Genomic DNA, 27435 nt, shown 5'->3' with positions numbered 1-27435 from the left:
ATATGAAGTTAAATCGCCTAAACCTCATGTTTTAGTGACCACAGTAAACAGATTTTATATAATTTTTTGCCACTGTTCATTGCTTAAACGGACTACATTTAATTGTTTTTTTTTTTTTCTTGAGGTCTACTTATTACTTGAGTGGTCAAAATCATTTCTACATGACCATTTCCCAACCCAGCCTCTTTCTTTTAAACAAAATTAAACAGGTTTTTGTTTCTATGCCTCTAAGATTGAAATATGATCAGTTATCTCTGTTCAGATTAGATTGTGCTTTGCACCTCATTCAGAAGTGAAAGACTTTTTAGAACCTCAGTGTAAATAGGCAGTAAGCTGAATAGGTTGGTTCCTGTGATGCAGAACCTGAATTCAAAACTGGCTGTTCTTGCAGCATAGTTTCCATATATTATGGAGCCCTGGAGGGGACGGAGGAAAAAAAATAAACTTGAGAGAACATTTTGCAGTTCGTACACACGTTTTTCTTTTATTTGTGGTTACGATTTCTTAAATCGTTCCCTCATTTCTTTTAATCGTGGTCATGTTTTCTTTTTAACTCAACATGCGTTATTTGGTTTTTTGATTTGTGCACAAAGTAATGTAATAGACACAAGCTGCTAATATGTACCTGAGACTGTCTTACTGGTTTTTATATGTTAGAGTGATGAGATAATGAACAGAAATGCTCATTAGGTCTGATTGTGATTTGGGTAGTTAAGGAAAAGTGTAAGTGTTGAGGAAAGTGTAGTTCTCCTTCACAGCAAATGGCCCACGGTGTTTCTGCTCCTGCATCAAGCTGCAGTGTTAGAGACCATCACACAATTACAGGACAAAATAATCAGCATTTCATTTCATTTACATCTAATCCATAGATCTATTAATCTCTCTCACCATTTGACCTCATCCCACATGAACGTTTCTGTGTGTGTTTGAGTTTGTTGAAATGACTCTGATCGTTTCTTCCTGTAATTGTGTGATGATCTCTAACACCACAGCTTGACTTTTCAAGCAACGTGTGAGCTACAGTTAGTAATGGTACACATATGTAATGCATCTGTATAGTATGATTACTGATAAAATGGCCAGACAGTGTTAATACGGGGTACTAAACTGGCAGATCATTTTAAAGCCACAAATTGTCAGAAAATTGATTTTTAACACTCCTAGTATACTTTGTTCTTTTGCTGTTGTTTGTCTTATTAACATTTGTGAGTGATGATTATCAGCGGTTCTTATGCTTGCATCTGAAGTTTTAAATACCAATGTAATGTCCACACAAAATAATTTTAATAATTTCTTGTGAGAGTTCAACAACATGATTGAAACAGTTCAACAAATTCACTATTTACTTAATCACTGTTCTGTGTTTTCCTTTATAATAATATTTATTTCTCATACTTAGGTAAAACACATGCACAGAAAAGAAGAAAAGCTTGGGAAGTGATTGAGATCCAGGCCGTGGAAACACACCTGAAAAACTTTATCAGTTCATGCCGTGTCCCAGGGAAGCTACCTTGCGAACAGTGCAAAAGAGCTGAGCCTTCAGCGCTTAAAAACAGAGATTGGCAGAGTGTCAAATTCTATGTTCACAATTGCGTTGTGGCTTACAAGAGAGATTTGAGCCACAATTTGTATTTTTTTTTTTTTTGTTTATTTCATTTGAAAAACATGTAAATACACTGATAAGGCATAACGTTCTGACCACCTGCTCGTTTCTACACACTGTCCACTTTATCAGCTCCACTTACTGTATAGCTGCACTCTGTAGTTCTACAGTTACAGACTGTAGTCCATCTGTTTCTCTGATACTCTGTTACCCTGTTCTTCAGTGGTCAGGACCCCCATGGACCCTCACAGAGCAGGTACTATTTGGGTGGTGGGTCATTCTCAGCACTGCAGTAACACTGACGTGGTGGTGTTGTGTTAGTGTGTGTTGTGCTGGTCTGAGTGGATCAGACACAGAAGCGCTGCTGGAGTTTTTAAACACCTCAGTATCACTGCTGGACTGAGAATAGTCCACCAACCAAAAATATCCAGCCAACAGCGTCCTGTGGGCAGCACCCTGTGGGCAGCATCCTGTGGGCAGCGTCCTGTGACCACTGATGAAGGACTAGAGGATGACCAACACAAACTGTGCAGCAGCAGATGAGCTGTCGTCTCTGACTTTACATCTACAAGGTGGACCGACAAGGTAGGAGTGTCTAATAGAGTGGACAGTGAGTAGACACAGTGCTTAGGGGGCTAACAAAGTATCAGAGAAACAGATGGACTACAGTCTGTAACTGTAGAACTACAAAGTGCAGCTATACAGTAAGTGGAGCTGATAAAATGGACAATGAGCATAGAAACGAGGTGGTCAGAATGTTATATCTGATTGGTGTATACGTGTAAGAGCTGACTTTTCCAAATAAAAAATAAAAAGGTTTTGGCACACTGTTCACAATCGCATTGTTGCTTTCATGTGTTCTAAATTTAAAAGGACAAAAATAAGTTCAAGTTTTGTAGAGCAGTGAAAATGGTATATGGGCATGTAGTAGTTCTTTGTCCATTGAAGCTAAAAACTGTCTAAAGCGCTCTAGACTAAATCACAGTGCTATAGACTAGGATTGTGTTATGTGAATACAAAATACATTTATTTGACTGGAAAAAAAAGGAATAATTTGTTAAACCAAGATGGCTGTCTTGTGTATGCACTTAAAGAAACTACAAATATTTTGAGTTACATTTGGAGTTTAATGATTTTAAATGTCCCCCTGATGTTATTTAACTGATCTGTGTGTATGCAAATTTGGTCCCAAGTACCGTCCTCAGGAAGTTATAATAATCACAGAATTTCTGTGTTATGCAAATTTAGTCCCAAGTCCCCATTTGGCAGAATCAGAACACACTGGGAAACTTACTTGGTTAAATCAAAAATCTGAGATGATCTTGGTGTTTCTTAATTTTAATTATACTTGCATGATTTTTTTCATGTCTGTAGGACCACGGGAAAGTGGTGTCCCCGAATAGCATGTCCCTGACTGGTGTCCCCCTTAAGAGATAATTACAAGTATGTGTGTGTGTGTGTGTGTGTGTGTGTGTGTGTGTGTGTGTATTTGTTCCTAGATAATTAGGTAGATGTTATAAACAGGTTTTCTTCCTTTGTACTTGGCACCAAATGCAGTTACATCATACTTCCCACTGTTTCACTCAGCATCACCAAATCATAGTTCCTCGCGGACTCATTACAGCAAATAATCACAGAGACTTCCAACAGCAGGCTGAGAATGCAGAGGTGTTCAGCAGGGACGCAAGAGAAAGACAAGAACCCAGAAAGGCCTGGATTTGTTCCCACTGTTGGAGAGGAAGAATTTTTCTCTGTGGCTCAGCACCCCACTGTTTCACACCACTTGCCACTTGCTATAGCACTGTCACTGTGCCTTACACACAAACATACACACGCAGACACAAGTGATGGCAAATTAGATTCAGCTTACTCTATCAATTCTTTTGATCCCAATTAATCCTATTCCAAAGAATCGAGTGCTCCCTGAATTCAACAATTCAATAACTAGCAAAGTCATCTTCATCATATGTAAAATTTTTAAACTAAAATCTATAAGGAGGAACTTAGTCGCGGCACTTTTTCTGCACATTTCTGTGCATAATTATTGTAGTTTAACATGCTGGAAAAACAGAAAGCATAAAATATACCAGTACTTTTGCAGAGCCCCATTTTATGTATTAGGAGAATGTGTCTTGAAATGTCATTTGACCAATGACACCCGAACGTTTACACACGACTGTACCTCTCATACACAATGGTGTTCAAATAAGCAAAAGAGTCTGTTGTGACTTCTACTCACAAATGCAGTCTTGAAATGCTTGATCATATAACAGAACAAATAAGCAAGATACACTTTATACGCTCATACTAATAAAGAGACCAAAAAGCATTCTTTGCATGATGCCACAGAAGAAGCACTTTTAGTTTACCCCTTTTCACAGTAGCCACAAATTGCATGACCATGTTTGTAGAGAGGTGTTCTCAGTAGGAGCTTCTTAACCTTCCCCTTTCATCCCTCACTGCTCACTAACAGCTCAACACAGAGCCACAACATTTCACTCACAAAGAGCCAAAAGTGTCAAATTAGATTTACATTGCTCATATTTACACACTTCAAAAATATAAAAATATTTCAAATATTTGATTACATAATTAGCTACTAGGGGGCCTGTAGTAAAAGCAAACTACACTTTCAGAAATTAAAGGTACTAAACTGTCACGGGGCAGTGCCCCTCTCATCCTTGGATGGTACCCTCAAGGGTACATCTCAGTACCTTTAGTCAGGGAATCTAATTGTATCATAATTCATTGAAATGAAGTTGTATTAACTACAGACACCCCATCTCATCCCCAGACATTTTATTTCATTGTTCTGCCTTAGAAAATCAGATTATAAAATGACATAAATGTGTATTTTTCACCTGGAATAAATTTATTTAAGGCATCCATTAAAACCACTGTTGTACCTTTGAGGGAACCTTGATGAATGAAAAATGTACCTGCACAGAACACAACTTTGAAAAGTAAAGTCATAATATTTTTCAGTAAAACACAGACACATACTCCTAGAAAATATGTGTTTCACAATTGACCATTCTCAGTTACACAGTGCTTTTCAAACTTTGGGAGACTAACTGATCACCATGTGGCCATGAGGGACACGGATGCAGTCTCACTTCCTGCTCTAAAATGCAGGGGTGTGGCTAAAATAAGGCCCCATCTATGGACTACAAAAACTTTGTGTTTCAGTAGTGACGTGAAAAAGTAGGACAGAATTTTTTGAATGAACTTATGAATGACCATGAAAAATCTTATGAATGACAATGAAAAATCGAAAGATCCAAAAGATCTTCACAAAAAGTTATTTGAAATTTGGTGGTTAGAGTTTGAGACAGTCACCTGCCAATAAAAAGAACTCTACAAATAATCATTTTGTGTATATATATATATATATATATATATATATATATATATATATATATAAAATAATGTATAAAATAATGTTAATAAAATAAGGCATATGTATGTATGTATATATATATATATATATATATATATATATATATATATATATACATACATATGCCTTTGGTTTCAACAGACCATAACAATCTTTGTAAATATCTAAGGTCTGAATACTTTGTTGCTTTTTTAAAAAATTTTTTTTACTGTGATCATGCACTTTGATAGAGTGGTCCACCATTAAATACAACCTTTATTTTACATGAAAGTTCTTAAAGTCATACTCACAAAGATCTTCTATAAAACCAAAAATTGTTCTTCAGTGTCACCTTTATTTTCAAGAGTGTAAAGAAAAAATGAAAACATCAAATTTTATGTTCCGATTTCGCCAGGTTGAATACATTTAGGGATTCATTCATTCACCTATGACGAACATACACATTGTACAAATACTGCAAACAGCTTGATTCTCTCAGACTTAATGCAATTTAAACTGTTGGCCATTGCTAACAGATGCACAAACACACTAATGCATACACACACACACACACACAGACACACACACACTTCTACAGTGTTTCTGCAGCTAATGATACCTGCAGGTTTTTCTTCGTCACTGACGCAGAGAAGAATCTGTGAAAGTGTGAGGAAAGGGACCTCAAAACCATGAGAAGTGACAGACATCTGTTGCTCTGCCTGAGAGTGGGTGGATGAGAGAAAGCAATACACAAACACACGCGCGCACAGACACACTAAATCACCAGTGTATACCGACACTCCGTCTCAGGGGGAGAGATAAGGAAGAGGTAGGAGAGCATCTGTCAAAGCAGATTTAAGGCAAAGAAAATCTGAAGGGGAATAAAGAACAGGCACATAAAGAAAAACGAAGAAATAAGGCAGCTGTGTGGGAGGTCACCTCATACAGTAGGAGGATGTAAGCTTTTGAGAGGGTGCCATGGCTCAGAAATGGCAAAAACGCACTTTGGACGAGTCTCAAATGGCTCTCTTTTGGATACAGAATGCACTGTTTTGGTGCATTATAACTGGAGTAGTGCACTATGTTTCAGTCATGCAACTACAGTGAAAAAGGTGATGCACTGAAATTTTTCATTTATTTTAAAGAATATCAGCAGTAATTGCATTGATGTAACATGTTTTATTCATGTGAAAATAACACAAACATCAAGTCAGTTTAATGCACTTTTTTCTTAGGATTTTTTGTGGGTCATGCTAGTGTGCAATATTTTTAATGTACATATCTGTTGATACTGATGCCGAAACAAACATTTATGAAACTTACAATTTCAGACTAAATCTACTCGCATAAAACACATTCAGTAAAATGAATAAAATGCAGACAATTTAACCAAGTAACCCGGTGTCGCTTTAAGATTCAGCTCTTCCAAAGTAATAAATATAATCAAATCTCAGTTTGAAATATGTGTCAAATCAAAACATCTGTCCGATATAGATGTTTTTAGACCTTCGTGGCGATATGATTCCAATATGTAGGTCCACACTTTAATTCATAACTACTTAACTCACATATTGAAAAAAATTGAGAAAATAAGATTAACCTATTTAATCCAGTTTTTCTCAGCCATATGAGCATGGGAATTTTACTTCTTGGAACTTTCCTTGGAAAAGGAAGAGAATGTAAGTGTTTTATCCCTTTAGTGGAATCAAACAGATAATGGGTGAATAATAAACTCAATCCAGCAAACAAAAGGAAAGTCATCTGAGATTCATCCCACAAACAGAAACAAAGCGCTGGAGTCACTGACCTCTGACCCTGGCATAGCAGCAGCCGCACTTTGCCAGGACTTTTCGGAACAAGTGTTGGCAGGCGCAGCCCCGGTGGTGGTGGCCCCCCTTCATGGTGTACCCCAATCACTGGTTGAAAGACTATCAGGCAGGGACATGGCCCATGGTACAGTGTGATTCTGAAGAGTTAATTCCAAAGCCAAAAATGTCCCCCAGCAAAGCCCCCAATGGTGAAGGGACAAAAGTGGACGGTGAAAGTTGAAAAAAAAAACACAAACACTGAGTCCAGATATCCAGACGTAAGGAAAGCAGTCGATACCAGATTATAAAAAAAAGCTCAGTTCACTCTCTCCCTCTCTCGCCAGCTCTCTCTCTCTCTATCTATTTCACGCATGCGGTGTTTTTCCTCTGCCCTGTTCTCTCCTGCTCACCGCCTGGTCAAATGACAGACAGTGAAAGAGAGCATGAGAGAGCGTGTGAGAGAGAGAGAGAGAGAGAGAGAAAGAGAGAGGGAGAGAGAGAGAGAGAGAGGGAGCAAGAGAGAGAGAGAGAGAGAGAGAGGGGAGGGGGGAGGAGGTGGAGTCAGCAGCTCCAGTCACTGGCTATTCCAGGATACAGCTCCCACTCCCCTCATATTTTTGCTCTCTCTCTCTCTCTCTCTCTCTCCCCCCCTTTTCTCTCCCTCTTCAGCCTGTGTTTCTTTCTTTCAGGGTTTTGCTTCCTGACACAGTCCTATTTCTTTCTCCCTCCTTTTTTCAGTCTGTCTTTCTTGCTTAGTTATATCTGAGTGGCGATCACTCTCAGGCTGTAGTATTCATCTGGTGGATTTCTCATTCAGAAGCTCTCAGACAGACAGACAGTCAGAAACCCAACACTTCAGCACGGCCCAGTCCACATGCCAGTCACTGAGTCAACCCAAAAACAGCTCTTTGAATTGCAGGCTTATTAATGTGTTACTAATGTTAAGGTTTATTATTTTGTTCTAATCACTAAAGCTTAATATTTGGCTTATATTATTCTGGTTAATCTTAATGTTTCTTATGCTGTTATTAATGTGAAGGCTAATTATTCTGCTATTTCTGCAGTTATTAATGTTAAAGGTTGTTATTCTGTTATTAACAGTAAAGCTTATCATTCATTTATTAACATTAAGGCTTAATATTAACGTTATTCATCCATTAATGATATGGCTATGTATTCAGTTATTATTATTAAGATTTATTATTCAGTTCTTAATGCTAAGGCTTATTATTTAATTAGTAACATAAAGGCAATATTATTCAGTTACTGATGTTGAGGATTAGTATTCAGTTATGAATGTCATAGATTATTATTCACTTAACAATAAAAACATTAAGTTAACATGAACAAGTTTATCATTTTATTGTTAATATTAATTAGTTATTACTCACTTATTATTGTTAAGGCTTTTTATTCTGTTATTAATATTGAAACTTACTGTTCACTTTGTAATGTCTGTCCTTTCTGGTGAACAGTGAGTTTCAGTGACAGAGTGGTTAAAACAGGCAGCGGGGGATGGGGGTTGTTTACTGTACACAGCAGCAGTGAACACAGTACAGGAGGTCAAAAGAAATTCACATTAGTGTTGATTTCTGACCAACACTAAAGACACTGATGTGGTCAGTGTAGAAAGATCTGTACAGGCGCTGAGGTGTAAACAGAGTCATTCAGAGTGGCTTGGTGTCAATTGGTTCACTGTAGAGAAACTTACTGACTCAGATTTCTTTACAGTGGGTGTGATAGGAACCAGAGGTTCTGATGTTGACATGTAATGTAAAATAGTGATAAAATGCATTTTCTTTGGGTCTCATCTTTCCCTAGAACACCTTGTGTGCACTTCTCTGCCAGGAATGGATTTTAGGCCAAATCTTCTCAGAGCTTGCATAAAACAGCATCTCAGACATTAGCCAGTGTATTCATTGCCATTTTACATAATACCGTTTTGTGAGGGAGCATTTAGAGGTGAACGTCTGGCTCCCATCACCATCGCTGTGAACAGTTTCTCTAGAACAGAACATTTCACAACAAACCACTCTAACTGACTGTTTACATCTGAATCATTTAACAGTGCAGAAATTTTGAAAAATTGGAAGAATTCCTCTTTAAGCAATGACGTGAGTGGCCCATGTGTGGCACACAATGACATTTCAACACAAACAGAGTAACAGGCTGAGGGTGAAGTAGAGTGGATGAGTATGCCTCCCTAATTGAGTGAGCATATGTGTTGTGGTTAGGGGGGGTCTGGTGGGGGGTGTGCTCTGGTAATAGGGAGCATGCCTCTGCTCTTTGCTCTGAGGATTGTGCTGAGTGAGTGAATCTCTCTCTCATTCCCTCTCTTCCCCTCTTCTTGTTGCACTCTCTCTCCAAACTCCTGCTCACCCCCTACTGTGTGTGTGTGTGTGTGTGTGTGTGTGTGTGTGTGTGTGTGTGTGTGTGTGTGTGTGTGTGTGTACAGAATCAGCTCCTCTAGAGTCCAATTACAGCATCTTCGGCAGTAGAACAGAGTGACTTCAAGTAAAGACCAGAGAGATGTAAGGAGTGAGCTAACTAATAGTTTTCTCTTCTTAGTTCTTATCCTACAGTTGTACAAGCTCACTATCAAAGCTTTACACTGCATATCACATCAGGGATGCGGGAAGTGGAGTACTAAGAGTGATTTCAGGATTGCAACTGTTAAAATAATGATAATGATAAAACATTCTGAACTTAAAATTTTGCACCTTCAACTCAAAACACCTTACTGTGCCCCTGTATCACATCATGTTTTACGCACACAGAAGGATTCACCCCAAAAAGAACACTTGGATAAAATTTATTTTGACAGTATAAATGCCTGAATATTATAGTAAAATACATTTTATATATATGCATGTATGTTTAATTTGTTCTTCGAGTGTAGGGTGATATTTATTAAATCGCAGGGAAGAAAAAAAAACACTTTGTCCGAAATCAGTGTTATGAAGCCAAAAAATTCAGACCAGGTAAAACGTTAAAAACAGTCTGTCATTTTAACTATGATATAAAATAATGTATCCTGCCTTCGCCCAAAGCCTGCTGGGATAGGCTCCAGCACCCCCCCGCGACCCTGACGGAGAAGCGGCTTAGAAAATGGATGGATGGATGGATGGATGGATGGATGGATGGATGGATGGATGGATGGATGGATGGATGGATGGATATAAAATAATACAGTATTTAACCCACAGGACATCTGTAATAAGCTTCTGTGTGTTGATGTCTCACCTTCTCATATATGCAGGTAAGTATTTAAGTTGTTGCTAGAACGCACTGTCAGTCTAATAAACAAATGTGCTTATTTTATTACTGCTATGAAAAGCTTTTTACACACTTTCAAACATTTAAGAAACACCTGGACAAAAAATATGATCTTATCTCCACAATCTTCATCTTTTTCCTTAGCTTGCAGAGCTTATGCAAACTCACCAATGCTTTAACATGTTTTTTATTTTATTTTATTATTTTTTTAAAGTGTTAACAATTGTCTATGACAGGACTCATAATCCCTTGCAACAAGAAAGGCAAATGAAAGGCAATAATATTGCAAGCATAACTGTTCTCAGGCACATTTTTCATGCAGAACAGATCATGGGCCATTCCAGTTTCCTACCATAGCTGAACTGAGTACAGCCAGTAATGCAGAATGCTGCAGTGATACAGAAGGGTGAGGCACAGAGTGCTTAATTGGCTGGATAGAAGTGGGAGAAGTTTGCCTATTCAAATTTCAGCTGCATTATTAAGTGGTGCAGTTTACTAATTTTGTATGCTTTTTAAAACCCAAAATATTGAAATTTATTCCCTACTAAATCCAACCAAAATCTGCCCTATTTAGCACAAACCAAACTAATCTGGCAACGCTGCTGCAACACCTAATAATGATGAGGCCTTACAATCTACAAAAAAGCACGATGGGTAGCGCTGTCGCCTCACAGCAAGGAGGGCCTGCGTTCGATTCCCCGACCGGGTGATCAGGGTCCTCTCTGTGTGGAGTTTGCATGTTCTCCCCGTGTCTGCGTGGGTTTCCTCTGGGTTCTCCGGTTTCCTCCCACAGTCCAAAGACATGCAGTCAGGCCAATTGGACATGCTAAATTGCCCCTAGGTGTGAGTGTGTGAGTGACTGTCTGTGTCTGTCTGTCTGCCCTGCGATGAACTGGCAACCTGTCCAGGGCATATCCTGCCTTCCGCCTGAAGACTGCTGGGATAGGCTCCAGTACCCCCACATCCCCACCCCCACCCCCCGCGACCCTGACGGAGAAGCGGCTTAGAAAATGAATGGATGGATATTCCAAAATGTTTTTGCAAGAGAAACATATTTCAACTGTTTCTAAACCTGGTTAGTTGGAGTAGTTAGCCCACACACTACACAAGATGGTTCTTTAAGGGTTCTTTAGTAAAGAAAATGGTTCTATGCAGAACCATGAACTCTCAAATGAGTGTTAAACACCATGAACACTCCTTTGCATGATTAAAGGGCTCTCTGAATCATGAAAGGGTTCTTCAGACTGATGGAGAATATGCTGTAGATGGTTCTACTTGGAACCTTTCTGACCACGCTACTTCTACGTCCTCAATCACATCCTTGGCAAAGTGCTTATGTACTCTTGTTTCAAAATAGCATAATGTAATATACACACACACAACATTTTACTGTAATGTTAAAACACAAGCGTGGCATTTCACTGTTAGTCTGTATATTTTTTGTTAGTCTGTATATTTCTCTGTCTTCATGTGCTGAAACTGAACAAGTACCCAAAGACGGATTTCAGTATTCAAATGTCAACTTGAACTGGACACTTGAACACCTGTGCATGTCTGTGTTTATAAAAGCAGAACATTATGTGAACAACAGTGTTCTATCATATTCAAGGTGTGCATAAATGTTCATAATAATAGCAGCAATAATCATAAAAAAGACGTAACATTTTTAAATATAATTTCCAAAGACAGGTAAACACATATTCAATTTTTATTATTTGTAATTTTATACACCTAAATTACAAACCATTCACGAATCTGTCAGGTGTTCTATTCAACCACAATGCTGACAAAACTCTTCAGAAACATCAGGTTAATTTGAAGCTGAATATGAAAACACCTACAGCATTTTACATTGTTGTCTGCTTCTACCTGAGATACTGAGCAACTGGTTGAATTTCTCTATTGACTGCTCTCATAAAAACATTCTGACTGATTTAATGTCTGTATTTATGTACCTTTATCATTCTTCTTTTCCCTGATTTGAATACCAGGCCATGAGACTGTAATCATGTTGGAGATGAAGACGTCAAAGCAAACATTAAAGGCAGATTAAAGTATCACACAGCAGACGACAGACAGTCTGTGATGATCGTGAGGAAAACTTCACCATGTTGGATGTAGGCCTATTGGTACACTCTCATCTACAGCACATTCACTGTTACTCTTCTCAGTTACTAACTTTAGAGTCTGGAACATCATAAATTGTCAAACTTTAATTTTTGTGACCCTTTTTCACTTTTACAAATAAATTGTACTACCAAAAGGTAAAAAACAAAAAGGGTGAAACAGATCACACAGTAATAAAATATAAAAGATATTTTCTCCATACCTGAACTGGTGCAACCCAGAGCAAATTAGATGAAGGAGGATTTAAATAGAGATTAAAGAAATGAAACGGTTCAGGACAGAAGGTTTAGGCACACTTGGCAACGCAACCAGCCCACAGAGTTACACAGAGTTATACTGGATTTACCAAACACACCTTCAGGAAGACCATGTGTACCATCACACACCACACACCTTACATTAAACAACAGAGAGAGAGAGAGAGAGAGAGAGAGAGAGCGAGAGAGACAGAAGAACACAGAGAAAAAGAGGCAGAGACAAACAGAAGTAGAAAGAAAAGAGGGGTCAAAAGAAGAGAAAGAGAAAAATACATTCAAAACAGACATAGAAAGAAAAAGAAAAAAGAGAGAAAGAAAAAAAATAGAGAAAGTGATATATATATATATATATATATATATATATATATAGAGAGAGAGAGAGAGAGAGAGAGAGAGAGAGAGAGGGAGAGAGAGAAAGAAAGAAAGAAAGAAAGAAAGAAAGAAAGAAAGAAAGAAAGAAAGAAAGAAACATTTAGAAAGCAAAACAAAGAGTGTGAAAAATTGAAAAATAGTGAGAAAGAAAGGTATGTGGAAGAATGATAGATAGTGATGACAGAAAGAAGAAAAAAGAGAAGCTGTCCATGGCATATTGACAATTAGAGTGAGTACTGAAACATTCCCCTCCTCTGATACCCTCAGGCCCTACAGCGATGGCTCTATAAGAACAAAGCCCACCCACTCTTCCCCCTCCCTCTGATTTTATTCCTTACCACTTTTTCCCAATCTTACACTCTCACCTTTACAGTAAGATGTCATCAGAGTCAATCAGAGAGGTTTAGTGTGAAATATTCAATTCTAAAGAAACTTACAGTGGTGGTGATGGGAACCAGACGTCTGAAGAGTTGAACGCTTCCAAAAGTTACAGAAAGTTATTACATGAAGTGATTATGAATACACTGATTTACAATAGCTGTGAGAAGTCCATTCATGGTAGAGACATACATGTAGGGTTATGTAAGGCAAAATGGTCCCATTATTTTAGGGTTATAAGTGTTACATATAAAAACTCAAGTTACATTTGTAGGTTCACTGACCAATTTGGAGAATAAAAAATGTATATTTGTGTTATACACTGTGAAAAATGTCTCGTCAGTTCAACCTAAAAACTGTAGTAACTGTAGTAACAAGCAACTAATTTTATTCAACTCAAAAATACTTTCAAAGAATTGCTCAATCAAAGTGCTTATGTAAAGTGTAGACACTGTGTGCTAGTATGTTTCTCTACAATGAACCTTTTCACAATAAAACACTCTGAATGACTGTTTACATCTTGACAACTGAATTATGCAGAAAGTCTGAAAAATCTGTTTCCCTTTAAGACTTCTGCAAACTACAGTCTTAAAAACAAGTGAGTCACAAAGGCTTCTTTGGAGCAACTACATAGCAGAATCTCTTTTTCTTAAAGAAGCCTTTAGTAGGTGCTTCTTTCATAGAACTGAAATCACTAAAGCGAGAGGTTCCACCGAATGCTTTTTGACATTTTTAAGGGCTTTCTTGCTTCATTAGGACTGCTCAAGCAGTAGTAATTGGACACATTACCCCTTATTTACAGGGTAAATAAAGCTGATACAAGTTTGTTTTTCCAGCTAAATCTGGTACCAAACAAGCACCATAGAAATTTACCTCCCAGAAGATCAATGACATCAAAATAAACACAGAAAGGCAAGATTAACTGAAGAGGCATGCTGCATGGAAAATCACTGGTGGGTAAACATTAGGACCTGACCAATATTTGATAAACAATACTGACTAATATATTTGAATGTTAAAAATGAAACAGACTTGAGTAGTTAAACATTGCATTCATGATTGTCACAAAACAATTACATTTGGTCTTAAAATCGAATTGGCTGCGCTGTGTTTAAAGCCATCATTAAATACTCAAAATATGACAATTTATGACAACTGAATTTTGTATTAATGCAATCATTGTGGTGTGAATGGACTGGTATGCTGTTTGCATGGACCACTAAATATACTAGCATGAGGTAAAAACTTACTGTAACAACCAAAACAACCATCACAGCTATGAGGCTTACCAGACTGAGAGGGACCTTCCTAGCTAAGGACTCTACAAGACTCCCTGGGCCAGCCGCTTGAGCTATGCTAAAACCTACAAAGCTGTCCGGGCTGGCCATCTGGTACCTTCCCCCAAGGCTAAGGACTCTTTCTTGGCCAGGTACATGACTCTGTGCCATGATCTGGAGAGTTTTCCCCCCACCAGATAGGTAATTGTGTGTGTCTATGCTATTTTGTTTATTGCTGACTGTGTATCTTGTTCCTATTGTAAAGCATCCTTGGGTTTGAGAAAGGAGCTATGTCCATTAAACTTGTTTATGTCACATATGGGAACAAAACCTTGTATCTCCATTTTTTATGTTTTTCAGTTTTTGACATTATTTGAAAAAAACTGTCGCCCTTCACATTGTTTCATGATGAATTCACCATAGAAATTATCCAAAATAACATGGAAATTTGTCTGGTTCCACTAACTTACTTTGAAAGTAGTAAAAGTGGTAGTAGTTTTCTTTTTCCTTTTCCTGTAAAGTTATCATATTGAAGCTACTGAGTGCAGTACTACTCCTCTGCAGTAGGGGGTGTGTGAACCATAACACAGCTGCCTGCATTGCTCCTTCCATGTCTTGCTTAAAATCCATGCTAGATGTTCAGCACTCTTCATGACTAAATATATCCAGGATTAATAAAAGATAGCAAAGAATGCAGGCACACAGTGTAACAGAAAGGCGCATAGATGATGTAGCCAAGTTTATAATCATAATTATATATTGCATTTATTTGTGCTAACTGTGTGCAGCAATTTTGTGCAACCAAATATGAAACTTCTTTGGACTTCAGTGGTATGCATGATAACTGAGTACTGAATACATTTTCATTGGTGGGTTTATGGTTGTGCAGAAACTTTGATGTACTTTCATTTTTTCCTCTTTTTCCTTCCCTCTATCTTTCCTTTCCATCAGCACTCTTGCTTTCCCTCCCTTTCCTTTTCATGTGATCTCTGTCTGTCTCTGTCTCCAACTACCCCTCTCTCCCTCACACGTTCATATATAAGCATAAACACAGATGTGCAGGCCTCGCCAGCAGCCACCCTGTGAGGTGACTAAAGATATGAGTATCTGAACATGCGTGCAGGCCTATTCCCTCCCACTAAGCCCTTCTGAGAAAGTTGAATTAATGACCCTGTTTGTGTGCCCAGGAGCTGAGTGGGGCAGGTCATGGCCAGGGAAAAGCCTCTCTTCTTCTTCCTTCGTTCATACTTCATCCGCATCTGCTGTGTGCATTTCTGACCCATTCAATTCAGCCTGCCCCAACATTTATACTGCCTGACTTCTAGCAGAAATCAGATTCTTAGCTCATGAATCATCACACGGGGTAAAAAGTAGGAAGTTTCAATAGTTCTGCTCTGGCACAAACACAAGAGCCTGACATTCCTTCCTGTGTCTTAATCAAGGAGGGGACAGATCGAGCCCTACATCCTCCTCTGCAGGATGAGGCAGCCTCCCTGGGCTGAGGATCTGAAAAGAACTTGGAGCCATGCATGTTAGTGAGGCACAATATGGACAAAATACTATACTGCATTTATGTCTTGTGATTATGATGTGTCTTGATATTGAAACCATAACCCTAACCCTTTAAAGAAATATATCTGTGTTTTTCCACTCTGATGCTTATACACGGTATAAAAGATTTACCGGTACAAAAAACCTGTTGACACAAACTTCACTTGAAGCTGAAGCTATTGAAACAGTTTCAAATGAACAGTGTACAAAGTAAAGGGAAAGGCGTCACACAGATGTTCACAAAACGCTTTTGTGTGTCTGAGTCGGGTCTTGGTCTCTGTGGTATGAGTCTAATTCCGGCCTTACACCAAATGACTTTTCAAGCGATTTCACTGTTGCAGACAAATTTCCAATATTGGAATAAAATTATGAGCATCTTGTTAGAGTCACATCACGCTTGCGTCATCTCGATTGTTGGGTGTAAGGTGGTCAAGATGACAGACTTAAGTCAGTCTTTTTCTCGTCTTGACACTGCAACAAAATCAACCGTGTTTAATATTATTGTAAGTTTTAAGTCTTGGCTCATGCAAATAGTGACGCACCAGGGGTGCGCATGAGTGCTTGTGGGCGAGCATAATACCCAATCAACAATGCTGAATCGCTGGATGTTGCATTGATGTGTAAATCTTTATATCAAATTTAAAAAGTAACTGCACATTTTACAGGTTAATTCAAAGATTCTGGGTGATGATCTGTCAGAGTATGCCGCTCTAGGCTGAGACCCAGATCTTTACATGGTCAGATTAAGAAATAAAAAAGATGGATTTTAGCTCAGTAATCGGATTTCTTGGCCCTTGTGTACTCTTACTAGGATTTCTCAGTCTGCACATGTGTGAAAACACACTGGAAATATGTAAGCAGCATTAAACACAGTAGCTGAGAGATGGCAACAAAACACTTCATGACGCTGATACCAAATACATGCTTTTTTATTTTCTACATGATGTATTTTCATATGTTCAGGTAAAGAGACTCAAAGTTTAAAAAAAAAAAAGCTGCAGCATGATGTTTGACTTTTTTTCGGTACAGTTATCTTGGTCTGTGAGTTTATTGGCTGGTTGCAAAGCAGAAATCTGATTACTGTCTGACTCACGTAGACCCAGAGTTTTTCCATTATCTGATTTTTCTGCATTCACCAGATTATTAAGTGCATGTAAACGCACTCACTCAAATAATGATTTGTTCGAGGGCTTATTTACCCCTAGCTATTGCAAGGGCTAATTACAATAATGTTTAACAAACAATATCTAGTGCACATCTGTGGCACATTAAGTCACATCAACACACAAGCAAAGTAAAATGTGCTGAGAGTGGACTTTAAGCCAAGCTCACACGAGTTCCAAATGAAAGATAAGCGCCAAACCAACAGAGCATTAACATTAGCAGAGAGTAGGCAATGCTAGCATGTAGAGGCCTGAACACAGATGGCTGGAGGACACAGGAGGAATAAAAACATTAGAAAATGTGCTTGTTTGTCCTAAGTACGTTCCCCTCTCACCCAGTCCTTACGAGGAGGATAAACTCTCCTGCACTATAATGCTCATTCTCTCTCTCTCTCTCAACCTCACACATTTGCTCTCTCTCTGTCTCTCACCCTTTTTCTCTTTTTTTGCCGCTGTTTCTCCTACATGCTCTCTGACTCTTTCATTTCTCTTTCAATCTTTCTCTTTTGCTTTGTCCCTCCTTCTCTGACATATTTTCTCTTCCTCTCTGTCTTTTGCTTACACTGTCTCTCCCCTCTCATTTCTGTCTCTCTCTCCTGCTCAGTCTTTTCTCCCTATCTTTTTTCCCTTTCTTTATTGCTCCTTCCTTTATTGTCTCCTTCTTTCCCTTGCTTTCTCTCTCTTGCGCTCTCCCTTCGTCTCTTGCTAGTTTTCTCTCCCTCTCTTTTACTTACTTTCTCTACATTCTTATTTGCTCTTTCCCTCTCATTTCTCTCTTTCCTTCTGTCTTTTGCTTACTCAATCTCTCCTTTCCCATTTCTGTTTCTCTCTTCTGCTCATTATTTTCTCTTTTTTCTCCATTTCTTTGTTTTCTCTCTCCTTCTTTCTCTGGCTTTCATTCTCTTGCTCTCTCCCTCCTCTTGCTTGTTTTCTCTTTTTCTTTTTACTTTCTCACCTTTTTTGTTTGCTCTCTCTACCTCTATACCTCTATACCTTTCTCTCTCCTTCTATCTTTTGTTTACTCTTGCACTCTCCCTCCTTCTCTTACTTGTTTTCTCTCCCTCTCTTTCTTTTATTTAATTTTGTTTGCTTTGTCTCTCTATCTCTTTCTCTATCCTGTCTTTTTCTCAGTGGATCTCTCCCTCTTATTACTCTGTTTCTCTCTCCTGCTCATTCTCTCTCTCTCTCTCTCTCGCTCTCTCTCTCTCTCTCTCTCTCTCTCTCTCTCTCTCGTTCACTCTGAGGTGAAGCCCAATTAAGGCTTGTTTGCGTAGGGAGCACTGTAAGGCTCGACTCGGCAAGCTGGCTGGGTGCCAGAGGGTGCAGCTCATTTGGGCCCTGCACTGCAAACTGTTTACTAGTCTGTGCGTGAGCAAAGTGCATGAGATCAGCCAGGATACACTCACAGCCACACCCACTCACTTTCAGAAAAATGTACATACACAAGCTCCTAGCCCACCTGCACAGTGGGAAAAGGGAGAGGAGGTACCAAGTGGTGCCTTTTGCAGCTTCTCCTAGTGCCACTGCCCCCTTTTCATTCCCACTGGGGCCCATGAAGGCCAAAAGAATTCTTAACACATGCATTAAATCTAGAGTGTAGAAGTCTCTAAGAGGATGTTGAGGCCTTTTTATACAGATCAGAGATATTCCAACAGACGTTTTTATCTTGTGTAAACACAATCCATGCGCCTTCTTTTTAACTTTCCGAACCAACGCACAGTCGGAGAAACACATATTAAGCCCCCCCTCAGATTACATAAGACATTTCTGTTTTAAGTTACAACACATTCTGACTCCAAACTTGACCTCATGTCATTGCCTTATAAAGTATAACTCTCACACAGCATTTCTTATTAATGTCCTGCACATACGCGTCTATTCCCCTGCCTTCTCTCTCTCAGCCCACGGATCACATTCACTGAATGCAGACCTGCATTCTGGCTGCTGTTTATGGTTTCATTTTGCTCTGTTCAAGGCCTACATATGCACAGTATGCATGGAGTGAATACAGATTATCTCTTCATCATCAGATATGCAAAGCAGTATGCCTGAGTACAGACATATGGTATGTATGCTGAATATGGATACTATACAAATTAAAGGAGAATTCCACCGGCCTTTCAAAACTTCTGCATAATTCATTGCTTGATATATATATGGGGTCATGTTATATATATATATATAACAGGGGTCATGATGTCTCGCATCTTGTACCACCATAAGTGTATTTAAAAACAGTTTTAGGCCAAAAGCTTATCGCACAAATATCACTAAATATCGTCTCAGACATTAGCCAAAGTATTTGTAACTATTTTGTCTAATACTTATCTGTGAGGCAGCTTTTAGAGGCATTCTATGTCCATGTCTGGTTCCTATCACCACCACTGTGAACAATTCTGATTTGGTAAGCTTTGTTAGAGCGTAACCTATCACATCTAAACATTTTGAATGGCTTTATTTACATCTTATCCAAAGTATTATATATCTATTTATATCTAAAATACAATTAAATCAACACGAGGAAATATAAAGTGAACTGAAAAAACAAATCTCAAATTTTGAAAAATTGACGCAATACAAAAAAAAATATCATTGGTGAGGGGCACACAGCATCTTCTGCTGAAAATATACATAAACATGCCACTTCTAGAGAGATAGTGGTTAGCAAATGGTCCACTCCTACTCCCCATTGACGCTCATCAATATCCCTATATGTAAAAAGTCACATATATCTTGTTTGTTTGCATATTATTATCATTATTGTATTATTGTTTTTAACTCTACAGCTACTTCTTCTAATGATTTTGGTCACTTGTAAACCACTACTTTGTTTTGGTAACACTGTACTAAGTACAAGTATCCTAATAAACCTGAATTGAACTGTAAATGTTACATTAATTCTGAACAAAGTGAAATTCTGTCCAAAACGAGAAGTTAATCTATGTCTACATCTGTGGTAAACATACCTCCTCACTTCCCACAGTGGGGCCACAAGAGTCTCTACAGTGAGATATTCGAGTTTAATGCCCTTGCGATGATGTACCTTAAAGGTAGAAGGAACTTTTGGAAAACTACAAGTGGCTCAGATACTTAAAGATGGGCTGTTTGACATGTTTTTTTCTTCACTTGGCTGGCTACTGTAAAAGGAACCGAGCTGACTGTTGTTTTTCGCTAGAAAGCTGAAAATCAAATCTGTGTTTACAATTGCATGCAAAAGTTTTGGCACTCCTGGTCTTGTTTAAAGTCTTGTTTATAATCTAAGTGAAAAATAATGTAACACATCCTCTACAGAAAACACACTTTTGCACATATAAAAAACATTAACATTATATTATATGTGGCCAGAACAAAAGTTATATTGCATTTTTTTCCAGTATGCTAAAGCAAATAAATATAAATTGTGCTTTACAATTTGCAAAAAATGCCATATTTACATTTATTTTCATGCAGAAAATCAACTTAACATGTATTTAAGCTTTTGCATTCAACTATATTAGTGTTTTAGTGTATTAGTGTTCTCAATGGTTGTATGATGTAATTGCATAATGCATGCTGGGTATCGTAGTGAGAGAATTAGGCAAAAAGGATACAAAATCATGAGTTCTGACTGAGTTCAAACTAATAAGGCTGAGAGACAGAATACTACATAACATGACAAAAACACATTAAATATTAGGTTTAAGCTATACTACCCCTTTATACTTCTCTTTTGTTTTATTCCCATTCTTTCTGGCTCCAGATGCAAATTCTTGGGTCTTTCAGGTCCTGAGGTGCAGTGTCATGAACTGTGTGGCCTATGAGGATCACACCTGGTCAGTGTCACAAGACACCAAGCTTTCCACTCTGACTGCCCTGGATCAAAGGGTCACTGCCAAATGGTCAGTTAATCACAGGGCCTTGGCTGTGTCCTCTGGAACAATGTGTGGAGAAGACACAGTTGAAGACACAGCCCAGGCCCTGCTAACTGTTCCACTGGATTATGCAGCACTGTGCTACATCTTACACAACTGTCACTATTATATACATATGCTACTAGTCACTCTAAAATGTCTACACTAAAGGGATTCCTGCACTGTTTGATGATTTCCCCACTCTAGCACACTGACTAAACTGAATAATGAGTTGAATCAGGTCTGTTTCCAAGCAAGTAAATATAAGCTACTATGCATATACACTCACCATTTAAAAAGTCTGCTTTGTGCTTTATAACTGTATTGGCTGCTTTATTCTTCCACCCACTGGCCATCTTCTTTGTACATTTACATCATTACATCATTTTTACATCATTTTACACAAATTACATCATTTATTCTTCCACCCACTGGCCACTGGTCACTTAAAGTACGCTAATGTTATCATTGCACTAGAAAGCTCAGTTAAAGACTGTAGCCTACCCATATTATTTGTTCTTGATTGGTCAGTTTCTGATGGCTTTGCTGCCACTGACAAGATATTATTTGAAAAGTAACCAAGGTAGTGGTATGGTAATGGCTGTCACAGCAGTGTTGCTGGTTTTTTGTTGTTGCTGTTGTTTTCTTTTTTACACGTCAATGTCACTGCTCGTTCATTAATGGTCTGCAAAAATGTCCAGTCAAGAGCAGTTATGTGATCAGAAACTCTGACCACTATGAAGGGCTAGAGCAAGGTTAAAATGAATTATGTATGGAAACAGATCAGGCTCTAACCTTATGATCCTAAAAGTTTGGGGCACTAAAGTGGGTACCTAAAAAGTGCATACTAACAATGTTAATGTAAACACATTTATATTTACAGTAGGTATATGTTATTAATTTTTTAGTATTAAAACAAGACATATTTAATAGAATATTACGTAGAAGCTTCAACAATTTAACATAGTATCATATTTTTCTGTGTGTCCAATTTTTGCCTTTGTTACAGTTTCCATTCTTTACAGAAGGCTTGGTTTCAGTTTTTCAAGGAAATTTGCACACACACTTCCAAAGTTCATTCTTAGAAGTTGGTTGCGTTTTCTGCTTCTCCACTGTTCTGAGAACACCAGCAGCTCCTTTACATGATTTACAGTTTATTTTTCTCAGACAGGGCCTCTTGATAGCTACACATCCTTTTAGATTCATAGCATTGAATGGAAGAATAGATAGAAACACCTTTGCTCAGATCTAAAGCAAGAGTGAAACTCGACTTTCTTCTGTCTTTCAAAAATCTTTAAATACAGTTCATGCAATGGTGGTTTGAAGGTCCACCAGGTCTTGCACGGTTGTTAGGAGTCTCTTTTGCTGTCTCTTTTATTCTTGAATACCCGGCAGGTGGCTTCTATCATATCTAATCTCCTCAGAAACATCTTCTGAAACATTAATAACTTAATGGCTGTTCTGACTGGAAGTTAAATAAATGGGTAGTGGTCTCACACTTTTGCATAATACCGTAAATGTAGAGATAAAACCAATAAATGTAGAAACACAGGATATTTCAGACAGACATTCTTTATCAGCTATACTATATATACATATATATAAACTGGTTGCTGGCATAGCTGAAAAGGAACAAGAGTTGTGATTATATCAACATGCCCTTTACAAAAACTATACAATAAGAGATCAAAGGAACAGTAGGGCTTTATGGTGCTTGTGACGCAGGCTCATCTGTCTGAGTGTTTTACAGCTGACGTTTCATGGTGTCTGTTTTGGCTTGCGGCCTGGAGCAGTGGTGCCGAGGCCAGCAGTCCATCAAATTGTCATCTACTCACAAGCGCTGACCTGAGAGCCTTTCTGCTCTCCATGACAACCTCAGTTTATTTTCAATCCTAAAAGTTTGGACTTTGACCTGATTTGTATACACTCTCACTGCTTGTGCATGGTTATCATCAAAATCTATTTTTTTTCCTTTCTTTCATACTGACATATAGTTTAGATCTCTAACAGTGCTCTGATGTGGACAGCAAAGTGGGTGTGTAGATAACAGCAACTTGGCTGTCCTTGTCACAGTTTATGGCCTAATCATCCTCTGATGACCACTAAAATAGCAATATTACACATGCTTAATCACATACACACTCGCACGTTGTGAAAACGTGACACATCCAGGTCCGGCAGAGCAGGCCAGCTTCAGGGCTGTGGTAGCGAGGCCCTTTTAAGGTCAAGCCTGGCTAAACCCGCCGCTCCCCCGGGAGGCCATACTGCAAATTCCCGCAGCTGGTTTTTAAAGAGAAGATGTGTAGAACAGGACCATGCTGACCATAAAATGCGCCATAAATACCAAACTTTTACACCAATCCCCCATAGTATTTACACCTTAAAGTCTGTCTTCCTACATTTCATTATTTATCACTCATGGCTCATTGAAACAAACCAATTCTTTAGAAAGTGTGAATTCTAAACTTTTAATTGACCACATTTGTTTTTGGAGTAGAGCAGAAGAGGAGATATTTTATATTGATTTGAATCTGAGTAAAAGTTTTGTTTTGCGTACAGTTGCTCTTTATAGAAATAAAGCATTTTGTTGAAATTTTTGCCACATTTATGTCATTTTTTAAACACTGAAACAACTAGAAAAAAGTCAGAAGCGCAGACTCGAATCTGTGAATACAGAACGCAAATATTTACCATGAATGTAAACGTAATTCATCATGTAACTAACTGTAAATTATTACATAATTGCACACCTTTGCTGTCAGTACAAAATGTTGTACCTGTAATGTCACAAAATTTCACAACAAATGAATTAATAAGAAAGGTCCAAAATTACAGAGAATTTAACCTTTTTATACAAATTTATATTCTCCTGTAAAATGACTTCTTTGGAGATAAAAGCTTTTGTTTTGGCAGTGACAATACAAAAGATTATACTGTGTAAATTAAATGTATAGCAAAACAATAAATTCACATTCCTGGGTGAGTGTGAAGAACCTCATTAAAGGAATAAAGGGTACTACAGAATATGAGGAGAATGATTCAACGTTGTTCAAAGGTATTGACACGGTTGCCTCTGTGTCTTAAAGTCAGCATGAACTTAAATCATAAAATGTCCTCTCATATTGTGATGTATTTCCAAGTTCCACAGAATTGTGGGGTCTTTGAGCTCATGTTTTTGTTCAGTGATAGGTTGGGGTGTCAAGGTTTGGTGGGAGGCAAAATTAAAATGAATATTATTGGATGATATTATTTTTCCCTGCCTGCTGGTGCACAGTGACATAAAACTCAGCAGATGATTTAGAGGATTGGCACAAGTGGTGCTGCTCTGCTGCTTCCAGACTAGTCATAGTTAGGCAACAAAATGACAAATTTCCCTTGAAGGACCAATAGGGGCCAGCATATGACGTCTGTTTCGATCAATAATGTGATCACTGCATGTAATTCCAAAGAAAAAGACTACAAACTACTTACTGCTTCTATTTCTTACATTCTTGCTAACTTTCCTGGTAGTAGTATAATTCTTGAAAGTCAATTTAAACACTGACATGTTTGGGTTTTTTTTTTTAAGAGATTAGGTTAAAACATTAAGCACAGAAAGATTTTTTTCCCCTCCTTAAAGCTTATTTCCAAACCACAAAGTTCTGCTGAAAGCAATGACAATACGTTTTTAATCTTGTTCACATGAAAAGGATGGAAAAGAAATGGAAAAGAACATCGATTCTCAGCATAATACGTAACCACACTGCCAAGGTTGTTAGTCATGAAAAAGAATTATTAGAAGGCAGCAACAGATTACATACAAGAAACTCTAATGGAAAAAGTGGGACATGCAAAGATTCACCATGTATCTCCTCAAGGGCAGAAAGCTACAGAACCCTGTGGAGTCCCACAACCCTCTTCACCAGTAAAAACTACAGATGATAAAGTCCAAACGCAGCTGTAATTCCAGGACCTGCACCAAAATTGCCACACTTTATACCCCTGCTCTCTTGTATAAAAATCTAGTAAAGTGCTAAACAGCTTTTGAAAAGATTCACACATGAAAGAATGCAATTCTACAAAGGAGTTTTACAGATTTAGGGGAAATAAAGGTTGGAACCATTGAAATGGGTTTTAGTAGAACAATAAAGAGCATAAAAGCACAGGGAAACAAATGAGTTGGCTCTTAAACCTTAATGGCCTGTATGACTAGTGGTCTGCATAGAAATAAAAACTGAAGTCTGACCTGTACTCATGGCTTTGAGACACAACCTGACCAGGCCTGAATGGTATTGTTAAATGGGAAACTTTTAGTTTATTAAAAAAAACAATTCTGTAGAAAATGTGAATTCTAACTAACAAATGAGCACATGTTTGTATTTAAAGTAGAGTATGTGTAGAAGAAGAGATCTTTAGTTTAACCTGAATTAGACCTAAAACCACTCATGCTGCTGAAGAATGGCAGCATCCACTGTCAGTGTGTGCCTGCTATCACAGCTCAATATGCTATAGCATCAGCATACAATGATTGTGAAAAGTAGCTAGGCTCTGTAGTTGAAACTAGGTATGCAACATTAGAACGTATGAAATTGTACCATATCATATGGTAGTAAGTATTTAAAATTTAGTTTGAGCTACAAATGTCAAAACAGTGAAAAATGTGGAATAACCCTAACTATTAGAGCTAGGCCTTTTTAGGGCTATTGACTGTCAAAACGCAACAACCAAGAAAAAAATCCCAATGCTAATTTCTGCTATCACCCCTATGGGATTCTAGTAGTCCATTAGTGGTAAGATTAAACATGAACATACCTGGTATGTATCAGTTTTGCCATGACTCAATAACATCTGACTCACTTCCAACCAGAACTTTACAATGAAATAAGAGCTTTAGTACAATACTGTCAAAACAAACATAATAATTTCATTAAATAAAAAATAAAAAATTACAGACATCTCCAAATCTCTGAGCATTTCCCAATGGTATTGTACTGTTATAGTGTGACTAGCATGTTAGCTTGTGGCTAGTGTGTAGATTGGGACACTATAAGCACAGCTTTTGCTTCAAATGTTGTATATTTATATTGTTGAATGTTCCAATAAACTGAAAATGTCACTCCTTTTTTTGCTACACATAAAAACAGCTATGAATCTTAGGATTGACCTCTCAAATGGCAATGCTATTATAACACACATCTGTAACTTAAAAAAAACTCACCCATTTTTGCACTGTTTTCCTGAATAATAAGCTTTAGGATGCAATAAGCCTGGCTTTTGAGGGGTTAATATGTGAGTAATCATTTTCGGGTTAAAGGGGTTAAAGTACGGTCACTTCAGTTTTGTTAGCACAAAGTTCTGCACCCCTTTCCGTTCCAGTCTTATTCATGCCCCTGCTGCAAGGCTTATGATTCTTAGGAAACTGTAGGTGGAACAGTCCACCTCTGTAATTGAGCACTTGCTGCTTCCTGTTGTTGTGTTTCTAAGCTCTCCACACCGACAAAGACAACATAGAAAAGATCGGCTATCATCCATGCAGTCACTTGCAGGCTGGTTATGAAAGAGCAAGAGAGCTGGTAAATGACTCGATCTGGACTTGAGGCCCTTAGCTAAAGCTGATCGTGGGTGGGCCATAGAGCTTGCTGAGTGCAGCATGAGGATTTGAGAAAGAAATATGATCAGGTATCAAAAGAACTGCAAGGGGATGATGAGGGAAGCAGAATGGAAGGCCATGCACACTTCAAAATAAAGTTCCTTAAGGCAATGCCATAGAAGAACCACCTTTGGCTAAAAAGGAATCTATCAAATGATGGTCCTTCAAGGGAGTATTCCAATGTTGTTCATCTTTATCAGCTGTATCTGTAATATACAATTGTTTACCACAGACAATCATTCCTAAAAATAAAGACGCCAAAAATTGTTCGGAGCAGTACTGTAGAAGACACCTTCAGATCCCAAACAACAGACAGTCTTTAAGAACCTTTTTGTAAAAGGGACACGCAGGTGTTAAGAAACTTTTTAAAGTTTAGGGAACCTCCATATAATGTTAAGGCTCTATATCAGTTAAGCGTTTTTCCTTAAAGAAGACTAAAGAGAGATAATTTCAATGTTTTTTACCTGATACTTTGCAAAAGGACAAGAAAAACTGAAAGCTCAAGACGTGAAATGGATGGACTTATAATTGAAGTGAATGGGCGGTGTGTTCCGAGTCAACATGTTTGAGCTGTATGTTTTTCACTAAAAACAGTTTGCGAGAAGTGACCATACACTACAGATTTAAACATTAGCAAATAAACATTAGGTCGAAAAACACAGAAGAACCCATAGAATCCTTTTAGGCAGTGCTGAACCATGACTTTCAGAGCTTGGTCTTCAGTA

General features: G+C 38.1%; 1 protein-coding gene across 2 annotated transcripts in view; it reads right to left on the bottom strand.

Annotated features, from left to right (window-relative positions):
• Window positions 1-27435, bottom strand: part of arhgef25a (Rho guanine nucleotide exchange factor (GEF) 25a) — a 135322-nt gene that overhangs the window by 99115 nt on the left and 8772 nt on the right. The window contains exon 1 of one of the 2 annotated variants that reach the window (XM_017707960.2): window positions 6790-7239. The exons of the other annotated variant lie outside the window; for it this stretch is intronic. Coding sequence (XP_017563449.1) covers window positions 6790-6883 — 94 coding nt within the window. The 5' untranslated portion in view covers window positions 6884-7239. Of the gene's footprint in view, window positions 1-6789; window positions 7240-27435 lie in introns of those variants that run through there. 2 annotated transcript variants of the gene reach the window in all.

Source organism: Pygocentrus nattereri, chromosome 9 (assembly GCF_015220715.1).
Source record: "Pygocentrus nattereri isolate fPygNat1 chromosome 9, fPygNat1.pri, whole genome shotgun sequence".
NCBI classification, from domain to species: Eukaryota; Metazoa; Chordata; class Actinopteri; order Characiformes; family Serrasalmidae; genus Pygocentrus; species Pygocentrus nattereri.
The sequence above is the reverse complement of the archived record's forward strand: the minus strand, read 5'-3'. Positions and strand labels throughout refer to the sequence as shown.